General features: G+C 36.5%; 1 protein-coding gene across 3 annotated transcripts in view; it reads right to left on the bottom strand.

Annotated features, from left to right (window-relative positions):
- Positions 1–16,706, bottom strand: part of myt1lb (myelin transcription factor 1-like, b) — a 167,409-nt gene that overhangs the window by 3,298 nt on the left and 147,405 nt on the right. For 2 of the 3 annotated variants that reach the window (XM_084096011.1, XM_084096012.1), the window contains exons 14-21: positions 15,029–15,097; positions 11,796–11,858; positions 10,925–11,008; positions 10,176–10,397; positions 4,195–4,286; positions 3,791–3,894; positions 2,449–2,496; positions 620–679 (exon numbers count right to left, since the gene is read on the bottom strand). In XM_084096011.1, coding sequence (XP_083952137.1) covers positions 620–679; positions 2,449–2,496; positions 3,791–3,894; positions 4,195–4,286; positions 10,176–10,397; positions 10,925–11,008; positions 11,796–11,858; positions 15,029–15,097 — 742 coding nt within the window. The remainder of the gene's footprint in view (positions 1–619; positions 680–2,448; positions 2,497–3,790; positions 3,895–4,194; positions 4,287–10,175; positions 10,398–10,924; positions 11,009–11,795; positions 11,859–15,028; positions 15,098–16,706) is intronic. The other variant, XM_084096013.1, reaches the window with a different exon arrangement.

Below are 16,706 nucleotides of genomic sequence, written 5' to 3'. Positions count from 1 at the left end.
AAGTAGGAAGATAGTTGGGTAGGTATGTGGGTAGGTATGTAGATAGATAGGTAGATAGGTGGGTAGGTAAGTAGGAAGATAGTTGGGTAGGTATGTGGGTAGGTATGTAGATAGATAGGTAGATAGATAGGTAGATAGGTAGGTAGATAGGTGGGTAGGTATGTAGATAGGTATGTAGATAGGTGGGCAGATATGTGGGTAGGTATGTAGATAGTTTGTTAGATGGGTAGTTTGATAGATGGGTATTTAGGTAGATCAGTAAATAGGTGTATATCAGTAAATAGGTAGGTTTATACCTGTATATAGGTGGATAAGTAGGTTTATAGATAGGTAGGTAGGTTGGTTACTAGGTTGATAGACAGGTCGATAGATAGGTAGGTTGATAGATATGTAGGTAAGTTTATAGACAGGTGGATAGATAGGTACTAACATGGTAGTACCCATGAACAACACAATTTATGTGTATAGGTGGACATATCATGAATGAAAGATTAAATCATAATGACGTTCACCATGACCAACACCAACTGTGCTCTGCCAGTTTAAAATTGACAGACATATTGAAAGCATATAAATGCTCATATGTATGGTGAGGATAAGATTTAAACTGTGGACTTACTCTCTGATGCAGCTGTAAACAGCTGTTGTGTCTGACTGGAGGCTCTTTGTGAAGTGATTTCTAGAGGAAAAAACAAAACCGTATTAGCTTACAGTGTTCAATACATATACGATCAGGACACTGTCTGAACACCCAGTCTAAGACAACTTACCGGTACATACTTTAGGACATGATGCCATTTATGTCCCAAGGACTAACTTTCTAAATGTTTTTATTTATTATTATTGTAAATATTTCTATGTCCCTTATCCATATATCATGCATTCACTATTTGTATCACTATGTTTTATTATGTTAACACTTAAGCCCCTTTCACACAGAGATTCCGGAAAATACACGGATAAAGTGACCCGGGATTTGACCCGGGCTTGTTTGATTTTGATTTTTCTCATCAAGCTCAATTTCAGCTCTGTTATGAAGGAAACAATCTGATTGCTAAATGAATAATGTGAAGCTGTACGATATTTGGTAGTTAAAGGGTTTTTTTTTTTTAAAGGGTTTTTTTTTTTTTTACCCAGTTTGGCATAGACCTTTACAAAGACATGTAACAGGGAAAAACTGTTAATTCATATTTCATAAAACCCCAGAATGATACCACAAGAATTGTTATGTATTCCAATTAAAAGCATTTAAATTCCAAGCTTATTGTGACTGGTTGAAGGCGGTTTAGGGTTGAGTAATGATCAACTATTCATACTTTGTAAGGCTGTGGGACTGAGAGTCTGTGGTGATTACAGCTCTGATACTGTGGGATTGAAATTGGGAAAATGAGAGAAAATGTCACAAATGTCACTGTTTCCTAAATCTTTTAAGAAACAACCAGTCAGTATTGTTGCATTATCAAAGCTAAACACATTTAATGTTCTCTTTCTACAATGTTTTTGGTGGTGAAATAAAATTAGATGACATTTATTTGTATTCATTCATTCATTCATTCATTTGGTATCACTTTGTTGAGCATAAAAGAAGACAAAATGAGCCCAATGGAAGAAATCTGTTTTGTAGCCATGTCGACCTAAAATCGTTCTGTATAAACCAGGGTTATTATCATCAACTAAAAATAAATCCATACAAATTTTTTATTTCAGCTAGTATAGTTTAAGATGAAATACTACTAAAACTAAATAAATTAAAATATAATTCTAAAACGTCAAAATTACTAAATAGACATAAAAAGAGAATGACAGAAACAAAATGACTAAAAAAAATAATAATTATAGTTAACAAAAACAATAGTAGAATATCAATAATCTCTAAAATAGCGCAGGTATAAACTGGTTTAGTGATGAATGAAATGTCTGTGGAAGTGATTGAAGAGCTGATTGTTTTTAAGCTAACTCGCTGCAGAATAAACCACACAAACTAGACTAAGACCAGCAAATCAACTTTTATGGTATATACTACAAACTGGTTTTATGCTTTTTTGTTGTTGTTTGTTTTAGCAGAGCTGGCCTTTTAAAGAGACTCAAAGCGAGTTCCCCTTGACTCTGGCAAAAACAATGCGTCAAATTCAGATTACACCAGTTGACGCCACAGCTTTTGACGTATGGACTAGTTTGAAATGACCCCGTCCGTGCCGTAGTGCTGATGCACAGGCTCGATTTACTGAACGAGCCAAGAACTGCGGCCTCAAGCCTAACACAGTTCTTTCTTTATTTTTCTAAATGAACAGACTAAAGCAATACGCTCTTTGTCCAGGACTTGTCCTCATTCTGATGGGCATGGTCCCTTACCATCTGCGGTAGCTGGATATTAGCTAAACTGTTTATCAGTGAATGCCTGAGGCTGGCCGGCTCACGCAGGAGAGACTCATTTTGCTGTTCAATCACCTTGTTTTCCTCCTCTAAGGACTTCAGATTAGACTCCATTGTGGTGATCTGTGGGACATGAATCGACACACTTGTTAATTCTGATAAAAATGTCTTCACAGTAGGACAACATAATGTTTAAACTAAGACTATAGTACAGTAAGTACACTGTGGGATTGAAATTTGATTTATTACACATTTTGCATTTACACTGTAAGGCCTAATGTACTGAGACACACACACACTTTTTTGTCTCACCTGTTTATTGTTTAAATATTTACTGTCTATTTGTTTTTTTAGTTTTTTTCAGGATTCTTTGATAAAAAGAAATTTGAAAAGAACAGCATTTATTTAAAGTAGAATTTTTCTGTAACATTATACGTCTTTACTGTCAACTTTGATCAATTTAATGGATCTTTGCTGAATAAAGTTATTAAATTCTTTAAAACAAACCAACAACAACAAAAAGACATACTTTTAAATAGTAGTGAACGTGTATATACTGTATGTTCTTCATTTCGCTTTCATGGACTTTTAGTTTGTATTCATTAGTCACATGTGTTCCCTTGTCTTAGTTTCCCGCCACTCATCTGTTTCCATGGACACTAACTCAATCATCAGAGCTGTTATTCATTTAGTTCATCACCATTATGTATTTAAGTTCCTCCCTGTTCACTCTCATTGTCTGTCGTTTTTAGTGTTAGCATTTGTTTCACGCACACTCTGTTACACCGTCTGTATTTACCTGAGTTTACTTTATTATTAAAGACATTTTTATTGGAACCTGTGGACGCTCATCTTCATCATCTTCATCTTTGTGACAATCACGATATATATCAACTTTATTTATTTATTTATTTTAGCTGTAAATAAGGTTGTTACAATACTAAAGTTTCAGATACATTTTAGATACCACAAATTTTATAGTCAAAACATTGGAATAATAATTGGTATAAAATGAAAGAAGTCTCTTTTGCTCTCCAAAGCTGCATTTATTTGATCAAAAATACAGAAAAAACGTAATATTGTGAAATATTATTACAATTTAAAATAACTGTTTGTTATTTTAATATATTTTAAAATGTATTCATGTGATGGAAATTATTATTGGAGTTCAATTATTAATAAAGGTTCTTATGATTATCATTATATTTTATTTCTAGCGGAAACCATGATTTTTTACATCTTAAAAACAGAATACAATCATACAAATAATATTTTACAATACTGCCGTTTTTACTGTATTTTCAAAGATCAAATGAATGAATACTTCCCTCAAAAACATTAACAAATCATAATAATTCCAAACTTTTGACCACTAGTTAATACTTGCATATGGAAATCATTCTATAAATACCCTCACCTGTGTTCTAAGTTTGATCATATCCGCCTCCACCTGTGAATTTGATTCATGTAAATCTTTAACATCTTCATCCAGCTGTTTAACATCTGCATCACAGTCTAAACCTAGAGTGAGAACAGACAAACTTGATATATAGCAGAAAAAGCAAATACATGTATATAAAAACACCCTATCATTTTACAGTATGCTTACTCTATAATTGTACTCATATGTGTTCGCATAAACTCTTGGATGGTTTGAATTATTCCCAGGCATTGAAAAACACTTATCTAAAATTGGTATTATTACAGACATGGAGAGACTGTCATAATTTGCATTTTTACTTGCATATTTTGAAAAGTCTTGGTGACTGGTTTTGTTCTGAGTTCTCCAGTGTAATGTGAGATTTAAGACTTTGTCTTTACCATTGCTTGTTTGCTGTTTTATTGTGAGCATCTCCACTCCTGATAGTCGGGCTTTCTTCATCGCCGCTGTGGCACGTGGGCAACCAGAGAGACTAGAAAAATGAGAGAAAGGAGAACGTGGAGCATGAAATATGGATTATTAACACTTTTCCCCAAAAAGAGACTGTGACTATGTAGTATTTTGTTTTTGTGGTCAGCAGTTACCCACTGCTAATGGCTTACTTCAGTCTCAAACAGTTTACACTAACGTTCAAAAGTCTGGGGTCAGTAAAACATTGTTGTGGAATAAAATTAATACTTTTATTGAGCAAGGATGCTTTAAATTGATCAAAAGTGACAGTAAAGACATTTATAATGTTTACAAAAGATTTCTATTTCAAATAAAGGCCGTTCTGAAAAGATAGAATGATTTCTGAAGGAGTCTGTGAAAATGGAGACAGGAGTAATAAAGCTTTGATCACAGGAATAAATTACATTTTAACATATGTGACCCTGGACCACAAAACCATCTCACATGGGTATTTTTTTTTTAATTGAGATATATACATCATATGAAAACCGGATAAATAAGCTTTCCATTGATGTATGGTTTGTTAGGATGTGGCAATATTTGGCCGAGATACAACTATTTGAAAATCTGGAATCTGAGGGTGCAAAATCGCCTTTAAAGTTGTCCATTTATGTTCACGATTGTACTGCATTCACTCACAAAAATAAATGTTTTATATATTTACGGTAGGAAATTTACAAAATATTTTCATGGAACATGATCTTTACTTAATATCCTAATGATTTTTGGCATAAAAGAAAAATCGACAATTTTGACCCATACAATGTATTGTTGGCTATTGCCACAAGTACCCGTGCGACTTGTGACTGGTTTTGTGATCCAGGGTCACATATATTCAAATAGAAAACAGTTCTTTTAAATTGTAATAATATTTCACAATATTATTATTATTTTTTTATTTTTTTATTTTATCAAATAGTCTTCAGTACAGTCTTGGTGAGCATAAGAGACTTCTTTCAAAAACATTAAAAAATCTTACTGATCCCAAACTTTTGAACAGTAGTATAAGTGGTATAAATAAATGAAAGTTTCTTATATTTTTATTAAAGAACGAAATTCTTTGCAGAAGTTGACAAACCTAGTCATTATTTGTCAATAATGTACCTGCTACATCCCTGTCAGGGCAGCAGAGGGCGCTCTCGCCTAAATATTGACCGGACTCACGTACTGTTTAGAATAGCATACCATCGTATTATTCTTACTGTATCTGCAGTATGTACACTGTTCACTGCACAGTATGTACATTTAGCTGTATGCATGAAATAACCCATAAAAATAGTGTAGTAAATATACAGCTGGGGCTCTCGACTCTGGCCCTCGAGGTCCCCTTTCCTGAAGAGTTTAGCTCCAAATAATCAAACACACCTGAACAACCTCATCGAGGTCTTTAGGAGTACTGGAAACCTACAGACAGGGGAGTTTGATCAAGATTGGACCTAAACTCTGCAGGAAGTGGACCTCGAGGGCCAGATCTGAGAACACCTGATATATAGTATGTGTTTACACAGAGTATAGAGTATACACAGTATACATAGTAGCACAGTATGCAGTTCAATAGTATACCAACGTGAAAGCACTGCTATAGTACCATCTGTTTCTGAGTTTCTGTTAGTGTATAAATAGCCTGGTGAATGTATCGTGTGCAGATCCTGAACACTACGGTTGTCTTCTTGTTTGTTGTTCCCTTCACTCAGTTTCTATTCTTGATGCTGTTGTTTAGGGTTAGATAAAAGATGTTACTCTCTGGAGTAAGATTTCCTCCTTTTAATTTTCCTCTTGCCCACAGATGACACTAGATCTCATCTCAGCACATTTATTGAAAGGTTATTCTCTTTTTAAACTTGTCTTTTAATTTGAATGGTTTTGAAGTTAACTTATATAACTGATATTTTTGTTGTTGTTGCATAATAGTTACCTGTGTATTTACATTATGTTGGACATAAAATGTTTTTATTTTTATTAATGAGAGATTTGATTTAGACTTTTTTCTTAAAATAATTAAAGTAAATTGAAAAGATAAAGTGGGGTTAGATGTACCACTAAGAATTGGGTCAGGGGTTGTTGATGATAATTGGGTCAATTGTTGATGAATATTTTAATATTTAATGGAACAATTATTACAATTCATATATATATATATATTTGTAATTATTATTATTATTATTTAATGTAATAGACATTTAATAATAGACAATATTACATTTCAAACATCTTCATTATTTATAAGCATTCCCATGGGCTAATATTGAGTGGAATAATTCAGCCAGGATTTAGTTTGCTATTATGACATCACATAATTTAAAGAATGTGTGTACCTTTCAGGTGTATGCTATCATCTCTTTTGAATGGATGATAGACCTCATGCATTGATTTTAATAGGCATGTTTAATTTCATACGGCACTGTGCAGACCGATCAGCATCTGATTTGAAGCAGTGCATGTTGGTCATAAAATGTACCTATTTTGCAAAGTATCTACAGTATTGCCAAACTCACCATTGACTGTTTTGTAAGATTAAAAAAGGTCTCAGGTTATGACTGTAACCATGATTCCCTGAGAAGAGGAACGAGACACTGCATCTTGGTTTGATACCATGGGGACGGCATCAGCGTGACTGTAGTGTTTGCACACGTGCTTCAGGCACCAGTTTCATTGGCCGATGACAGTCTATGACGTTATTACCAGAGAGCCCATGAGTATAAGAGGGCGCCTACAATGTACATCATCAACTTCTTTGTCTGAATGAGATGTGCTTGCAGGCCTGAGGCATGTCTACGAAACGCAGTGTCTCGTTCCCCTTCTCAGAGAACCATGATTACAGTCATAACCTGAGACATTCCCTTTCGAAGTGAAACTCAACACTGCATCTTGAATTGACACTATAGAGAACAAATACCCTCTATGCCACGCTGAGGGAATGCATGCCTCATTAGCTGTGCCTTTGCACAACCATAATGGGCATAGCATAAGTTGACGCTACAGACTTACTTAGCCGGAGACAGATGCGTCAATCATTCAGGGGTCATCCTAAGACCCATAGTGGTAGTATTCCCTTTACCCAAGCTTCTATGCTTTATGACAAGGAAAGTCCTGGCCTTTACAACCTACCTCCCTTCCTTGTGGGGCCAGGCATTAGCCGCATGAGGCCCAAGAGCAGAGCTCTAAGGTTTAGCTATGTCAACATCTCTAGTTTGACACAGCTCATAGGGAATACTTGCCCCTTCACTACCTCCAGGGGAGCATATACAGGAACTGCAAGAATAATTACTCATTATCCTCAATCTAAAACTCAAACCCCTAGGAAACCGCAGGGAAGCTTCAACTCTACTACCCCAGAACAATTGGGGGTAAAGTGCTCTTATCCTGCATGGACTTGTCCAGGACTTGTCCTGGACTCCCAGCACTCAAAAAGATGCCCAATAACTAGAAGGGATGCTATAAGGCAAATTACCTCAGCATGTTAGGTTCTCCATGGATTGGTTAAGGCTCCAACAGGGAGTGGAGGACCCCAAGGAGGGATGCCCCCCACACCCCTTACTTAAAACCCCAACAGTAGTTGGGGAGGGAAGCAAACTAGGTCGAGGGGATAAATGCCCTAAAATATCCACCTTGAGGAGAGTACTCAAAGTGGATAAAAGACCCTTCTTAATAATCCAACCACCATTAGAGAGTTTAGCTCCCACCAAAGGAGAACAACTTCGGCCCAGGCGAGGACTAACTCAGATTGCTCTCTCCTTAAAGGATATTCAAGCAGTAACTAAAGGGAGCCAAGGTCACTTAAGGCTACCACCCTCGGAATCAAACCATATAAAAAAAAAATGTATAATGAAGTAACGAAAACTTAATCCAGATACTCGTTCCAAATGCTCAAGCGCTTCCTTACTTAAATACCCCCCCCCCCCCCCCCCAAAAAAAAAAAAAAAAAAATGGGAAAGGAATTTAGTAGCTCTGCCACCAACCTGTGCCAGACCTGTCAGAAGGCGGTTTGTTATATAATCAAAGTATGCCAGTAACATCATCAGTCCAGCCTCAGGCCCTGATGTAAACACTTGGTACAACCGCTTGTGTCCCACACACAACTTTATTTTACCTTTTTTTACCAATTTGCTTCTTATTAATTACTTCCCTAAGATCTAGTCTTTTCTCTGCTCCTCGGAGGTGCGTGAGTGGCTACGCTCTCCCTCTGGCCCTGGGTCTTGGGCAGAGATTTTGATTGGCCCAGGATGTACTTTCTGAAAGCTACTGACTGTGCCTTTGCCTCTCTAATCTTACCAACCACTGTCTCTACAGATGTGCCAAAAAATTGCGAGTCCAGCGGATCAAGGAGAACGTTTTTTGCTTTCTCCTTGATATCCTCCAAGTTCAGCCACAAATACCTCTCTTTTGCCACCATCGCCGCAATTGATTGACCAAATGGCAGCATCTGTTTGTTTGGTGATCTGTGGTGCAGCACAACTCAGTGACCAATTCAGTCCCTGACCCCGATCCAAATCACTTTGCAGATCCGCCTGGTATGCCTGCAACACGGCCATCGTGTGTAAGGCACCACTGGCCTGATCTGCTGCCACATATGCCTTAACATTTAAGTGAGAGGTGGTCTGTAACGGCTTGGACAGCAGGGTTGAAGCCTTCAGAGAGGATAAGGATTCACCCAGAGAGAGGTAGCCCACAAGAATCTCTTCAACAGGACGCATCCTCACATATCCTTGCTCGTGCAATCCTTCCACATTCAAATAATTAGAAAGCTGGAAAGGATAGATACGAGGTGAATATGGCTTCTTTCACGACTTCTTCACCTCTGTGTGAAGTTTGGGAAGAAATGGAAGGCTCATAGGAGCGGGGCGGTTATTACTTGACACGAATCGCTCGTCGAGTGAATTCACGTAGTGTAACAGCACATCGCGTCTGGGTTGTACGTCACACGCATCACACACATGACCAGCGTCAACCAATAGTGAGCCTACGTGGTGACGTACAACCCAGAAGCGCTGCGCTGTCACACTACGTGAATTCACTCAGGCCCACACAGAACAAAATGAATAGTTGAATAAAGTCGTTATTTTTGTTTGTTTTTTTTGCGCACAAAAAGTATTCTCGTCGCTTGATAAACTTATGGTTGAGCCACTGTAGTCACTTGGACTATTTTAACAATGTCTTTACTAACGTTTCTGGGCCGGCAAGTTTCGATCCCATAGAAGCCTTTTAGAGACAGCTCTCAGATTTCATAAAAAACATCTTAATTTGTGTTCCGAAGATGAACGAAAGTCTTACGGGGTTGGAACAACATGAGGGTGAGGAATTACTGACAGAATTTTCATTTTTGGGTGAACTAACCCTTTAATGCATTAACTAATGGGACCTTATTGTTGTTTTACCTATTGTTACCTACCTAGTGTTACCTGTTCTTTATAGTTCTTTTGCACTTTAATCTGTTTGAAACATTTGTTTGCTTTATACATTTTTTGTGTGTATTGTTTTATTGTATATTTAAATGTTCAGAGTTTTTATTGTAAGGAAAAAGTTATTAATATCGGCTAGGAGGACAACACTTTATTGTAAACTAATTCAATACGTGATACCATATACAGGTTACCATGATAAAAGCTTCAGCAATTACCTTCAGCAAAACCTTGTGTACTTTTTGTATTCTACTCATTTGAAAAATGAGTTTTTAAAGTTTTTAATGCACTCCTAAATTTTTCAACTTACGAGCACTTGTGTTCCTTAGGGAAAAAAGTAAGGGTCAAGCCCTGTAAAATAATATTAACATATGCTTTTTTTTTTATTTATAAAAAAGATCGATAGATAGATCACCATTTCCACAACTTTAAATTGTAATAATGTATTATTAGTAAATATTGAATATTAAATATTTCAGTGTAAATAATTTCCTCTGCAAATAAAAAAGCACCTTCTGTGGGTCAGAAAACTGCCGCTGACGTGTCCAGAGCCGTCACAGCCCGGGGTTGGACACGACATGCCGTCTGTCTTCCCAGCCTTCCATGTGAACTGGGAGCCGCTGATGTAGCCGTCCTTCTGCCGTTTGGCCGCTAGAGGGCAGCCTGACGCGCTGCGGTGGGACGCATATTTACCCGTTATGTGACCCTGGCCATCACAACCTGGCACCGGACACCTGCAAACACAAATTAACCACTGTTTCACAGGATCTCTGCCAGACAAACTAAATCAATGTCATTTTATATTTTCGTTACTTGAAATAAAATAAACTTTAACTGAAATAAAATGAAATGTAAAAAAATCTTAAACTCATTTTATTTTTAGCTAGTTGCCAAGAAAAAACTAATAAAAACAAAAACAACAAATTTACTAAAACTTTAACTCAAATTAAAACGACAGGCATTCAAAATACTAATAAAACTATGATAGTACGAATATAAACTCTTGTTATAGGTGTACCGCAGTGATTCAGGAAGACAAAAAAACACGGTTTGGAAAATGGATTCATGATGTACTCGCTTATTATAAACATTTTGTCCATTTTGAACACACAAAAAAGTTACAGACTGCAGCTTTAATGTTAAACATTGGTTAATTTTGAACAACTTGCTGGTAATTACTATATTTGCAATATTTACATCCAGGAATGTAAATAATTATTGTTTTGCTGTCATTTTATAGCAGATGGAGCTCTTGGAGTACCTGATCGGCTCCTGGTCCTCCTTGTCCTCTTTACTGTGTGTTATCTTTATTCCAGTCTTCCGAGCCCGTGGACATCCTGACAAACTGGGGAAAAACAAGATGTTGTTGCTTCAGCTCTTGTGAAAAAGTACACTTTAGCATACATTTAAAACGAGTACTTATTATAGAAAGAAATGTACTTTTGAAGAATATACTGAATGTAATGTTTTCAGACACTTAATTGCATGCTATTTACAATTACATAATATACAGTAGTTTAAATTTATATTAAATATACATTTTATATAAATTTAGATACAGTTTAAATTAATATTAAATGCAACAAGCTGAACTTTTAGAGTGCTCTATGACCCACTTAAGTAGGACTTTATATATAATTTCATAATTGTTTCTATTGTCTTCGAAGTATTGTCAAAGTGTACTGTACTGATAATAATTTATGGTAAACTAAAATAGACTTTAATGCCATTCTATTAAAACTTGTATATCTTGTAATTATATATTTGTAATGATGAAATTGTAATTTAGTAGATTTAATATAAATAAAATTTAATTGTAACATCGAATAACAAACTACAGTTAAAATTATAATCAAGTACTTTACAAGTGATTTAGTATGTCATGCTTTAACATCTTTAAAGCATGACAAAAGATGATTAAAACAATTATTTAAAATTTATTTGAAGCAGTTTTTAAAAGTGTACTCAAGTGTGTTAAGAAACATATGAAAGTGTACTCTAATCACACCCAAGTGACCCTTTATTTCATTAATATTATCGGCAAATGCTTTTTAAAAAAATTTTTTTTATTGTTTTACTTACAGTACTATTAAGTGCATTTCTTTTTTCACAAGGGAGTGTGTGTACATTACCTTCTGTGTGAAGCGTAGTTGCCAGTAATATGTCCCGAGCCGTCACAGCCCGGGGTCGAGCACCTGGGACAGAAATACACCCTGTTACTGCCCAGCATGCACAAGAAGAGCCCTGACCTTACATTAACATTATCTCTCACAACAGCCTTTCCACAAACCTTCCAAATAAAAGGAAAAGTCATGTACTGCTTATTGAAATGAAGGGAAGAAGCTTCACAGCATGGAGCAGTGCATTCATTGAGTCATTCGAAAAAAAAATTGGGCCTAATAATCTGATACAAAACAATGAGCTCACAACTTAAACAGTGTATATGCGTATGCACTGTCATATTCCTGCTGTAAGCTTTTTTCTAACTATCCTGACTGGTTTTAACACACATTCCGTTCAAGTCATTGTGTGTCATCAAATCAAAATCACAAAAAACAAAAAACAAAAAAACAAAAAAAAACAGCGAGTAAATCCTCAGGAGCTTCTGTAATTTAATAAAAAAGAAAACTTTCATATCTAGGGCCCTATCTTGCACCCAGCGCAATTGACTTTGTACACTGACGCATGTATCATTCCTATTTTGCACCCGCGCAAAGCGCGTTTTTCCCTCCACAGAAGCACGTCGCTAAACTAGGGAATGAACTTGCGCTCATTGGGCGGTTCAGCGCAAAAAAGGAGGTGTGTTCCGGCGCAAACGTTCCTTCATGCTATTTTGCAGGTTTAGAAAACAATTGCGCCACTAACCAGGAAAAAATTGTTTAAAGTCAGTGGCGCGTTGCGCATGTTATTCATATGCTATTTTAAGGGCGCATGCTTGGCCATAATCAATGAAGCGTGTGCACAACGCGCATACACTTTGATTCTCTCATCTACACAGAAGCAGCAGTTTTCATTTTTGCAAATCATACATTATTACGATAGATAGATAGATAGATAGATAGATAGATAGATAGATAGATAGATAGATAGATAGATAGATAGACAGACAATTTATTATAAAAGCATACATCTAGCTTACACATTTACCCAAATTATCATACGCCTTTTTAACCGAAGTTAATTTGGGTGGGTTTCTCCATCCCCAACCTCCCTGACGAGAGCGTTGCTCTCCTCGGCTGTGAACCGCTCCTGGCGCGCGCCTGGCAAATCCGCCGTTTTGATAGGAATCCGCTTTAGAACAAACGCGCCTGCTCTTAAAGGGAATGTGAGATGACGCTCTGATTGGTTTATTTCACGTTACGCCCAAACCACACCTATGAATAATGAAGCTGCTTCAGACCAACCCATTTTAGATTTGCGCCTGGCGCAAGAGTCATTTATCCCGCCGGGAAACTAGCAACAGCGCCAAGACCCGCCCACAAAGTCACTTGCGCTTTGCGCTTTGACACTTGCTTTGATCGTTAAAATAGGGCCCCTAATGTGTTCGAAGCTTCATTCATTGCCATCTACCTCAGAACAGCATGTGTGCTAAAATATTAAGAGAAACCAAAAACTCTGGGTGTCATTCTCAGAAAACCGTGTGTCCCTGTGACTTAATAGCCTATTATAATTTGACTAATATTATTATTTATGATATTCATAGTGTCACGTTACGGAGCGCGTTAAGGATTTTGCTGTTAGAACGGTGTCGTGTTAGCGGCCCCTAAGTTAATAACTAATGATCTTCGCAACGGAAGTGAATCAATCAATCAAAACTAACTTTAGCTGGACAATAACTTTATCCTAGAGCTGCTGTAAAGCCTAACAATCTGTTATGGTAATTTCCTATTATCACTGTAAAGCTGCTTTGAAACAATCCATATTGTTAAAAGCGCTATATAGATTAAGGTGACTTGACGTTACGCTGGTCAAATAGTATAACGAAGAATAACACACTTAACACACTTAACACGAATACGCAGGAGAAAATACAAACTAGACTTCAACATATGCGTTAAAGAGAGACGACAACTATGAACTGAAACACGGGGATATAAATACAAGGACCAAACAAAAGAAACTAATCTAATCAATGATTAACCAAACTAACAACTAAACTAGTAACGAGTTATGGGAAGTGTTAATGGAAACAAGTGTTAATGGGAAACCAAGGGAACTAATTATGAACACAGGCAAATGGGAACAGAGCAGAGAGAGTGAAAACAAAACCAAAATAGAACAGGATATACACGTTACACATAGATTTTTGTCATAGATTTTATGTCAGCAAAATGGTACTTCAAAAACAAAACCATTGCTTTTCATTGGAATATAATTTTTTGTTGCATATCCTTTTTATTGAATGTGCACTTGTAGTGAACTTCACATCTTAAAAGTAAACACTACTTGCAGATAATTTAATATTATTGAAAGCACACTTGCATGGCTGTTTCATAACACACTTAAATACACTTTTAAAGTACATTTTAAATCATTGTTTTAATAATATATTGTCAATGATGTGTTGACTAATATAAGCACATGTAAATTACTTGATAATAATTTTAACTGCATTATGTTTAAAATTAATATATTGTAAATGTACTAAATTGCAACTTCATGTTTACAAATGTGTAATTAAAAGTATATTTAAATACATGACAAAAATGATATTGAAGTATATTTTAGTCTACCTAACTGCATTTAATATAAATTTTAAACTATAAGACATTTTCATCTCATTTTATGCATTTAAGTGTCTGAAAAGTGTCAGTTCACACTTAAGTATATTCTTTTAAAGTAGCCTATATTATTTTTTATACTCTTAAAAGTATGCTAAAGTGTACTTGTATTTCACAAGAGAATGTCAGGGGTCATTAATAATTCGTAGTAAGCTGTAGTCACATATTTATCATCAAAGTGATATTTAAAAAATAAGGTTGCGGATAAACTCATTTTTGTGGATTTTGAGGTACATTGCTTTATATTTGCATCTCAATATCTATGGTGGCCACTGATGCTTTGGGTCTGAAGTGTGAAAACATTATCTTTTAGAATATAACCAATCTAAAAAAACAAGGAACTATCAATACTTGCAAATGATGCTATCAATATTTTGTTAGCAACGTGAAATGATCACATGACCAATCACTGTAAAGATCCATTTGTAACCAATTAAGCTCAACGATTTGCCACGCACCTATCACCTGCAGGTGTGCGATGGTGATTGCTAATAGAATATAACCAATGAAATGTCATTTTCAGGCACAAATGGCACTGATTCCTGAGTATGAGCCATGTCTGTGCTGTACAGTTTGATACTTACTTGAGTTCTTGTGAGTTGGTGGCCATCATACTCCGAATGCTTTTATCTGCTAAAGGACAACCTGAAAGACTAAAAGGTTGCATATTCAGATGTTAGTCAAATAAACTGGTGGTAAGACATGCTACTAATACTAAAAACCAAACAAACACACACACACACACACACATACATAATCCACTCAGAATGGACTGAAAATGCAATAAAGCCATGGTGCAAGTAAAGGGACATCTGCTCTGTATTTAGTAACCCTCTGAATAGCAAAGCATTTTAATGGTTTTTATTCTCTTGAAATTAGCACTTGTCCCAGGATCTCTGGTGAAATATTGAAAGGGTTAACATGGAGAGGCAGTCTGATAACTTTCCGACAGCATAGTTGAAGTAAGCTGAAAACAATAAATTAATTCGACTGAATCCACCATTAAAAAATGGAGTCACACCTTCTATGTGAGGCGTAATTACCGGTTACGTGACCACTCCCATCACACCCTGGTGTTGGACATCTGTCTCCAGAAAAAATAGACAGAATGAAAGGCCAAAATCCAAAACATAATAAAGGAAACAAAATATTATACTACCAAAAGTTAAAGAAAAAGTCTGGTAAAAATGGCAACACTTCAATCTAGTCCCCATGTGAGCATTACAACACCTTTGTGTGCATTACAGGGGTACATGTTAGAAACGTTAAAAGACCTGAAATGTTTTCATTAGGGCTGCCAATTGATTTATATATTTAGATATTATGATGTGTTGATTAATAAATCAAATGAATCACAACTGACAAAAACGTGAAGATACTACTTCAAGTGTGAATTGCTCCAATTGCTCCAATAGTGGGAAATTCATTTTCAACCACAGTAAGGGACGGCATAACATTACACTAATTATGGCTCAGATCAAAGGTGATACTAATTAAAATTAAACCCATACCCTAAATTTCTCAACATTTTTGCATAAATGACTGCTAACTAAACTTGGAAAATGTTAAACTCACATCAGACTATTTGACAACATCTAACTGATCGGATCTAACTGCCGAAGTCTTTATTTACTACTCAAAAGTACCCAAATACTCAGGAAATAATAATTTAAAAAAGCCTGAACAGAACAACAATCATACATTGATGAGAACGGAATGAAAACTGACAGAAAACAGGTAAAATATATTCCAATGAAAACCAATTAAAGAAATGAGAAACAACCAACAATGCCAACCAAGGAAACCGAAAACGAAGCAATGATACTATGAAAAACCAATAAGAGTCCAACAAAAACTCAGCCATAATGTGACATCACCCATAGTCCAACAGGAGGGTGGGAGGGGGCTTAGGAGGAGGATGCAGAGGTGGCAGAAGGGACAAACAAGGAAGAAGAAGAAGCCAGGTAGGGGATGATGGTGGTAAGAGCCAGGGAATGATCCCCAAAAGAAACACCTGGATGCAGGCCCATGGCAGAAATGAAGGAGGGAGGAGCCAGGGTGGAGCCAGGAGCCTGACCGACTGAGGTGAAGCCGGGTGTGGTGGAGACCCATGAGTAGCCAAAGAGATGAAGACCCAGGGCGACACGATGGACTGGAGGGCTGAGGTGGAACAACAGGCTTGTGGGACTGAGGTGGAGAAGGAAGGAGCGAGGTAAACGGTGGAGCTGGAGGGAAGGAAGAGCCTGTTGGAGCCAAAGGGGT

Source organism: Abramis brama (assembly GCF_963993115.1).
Source record: "Abramis brama genome assembly, chromosome: 21".
Lineage (NCBI taxonomy): Eukaryota > Metazoa > Chordata > Actinopteri > Cypriniformes > Leuciscidae > Abramis > Abramis brama.
The sequence above is the reverse complement of the archived record's forward strand: the minus strand, read 5'-3'. Positions and strand labels throughout refer to the sequence as shown.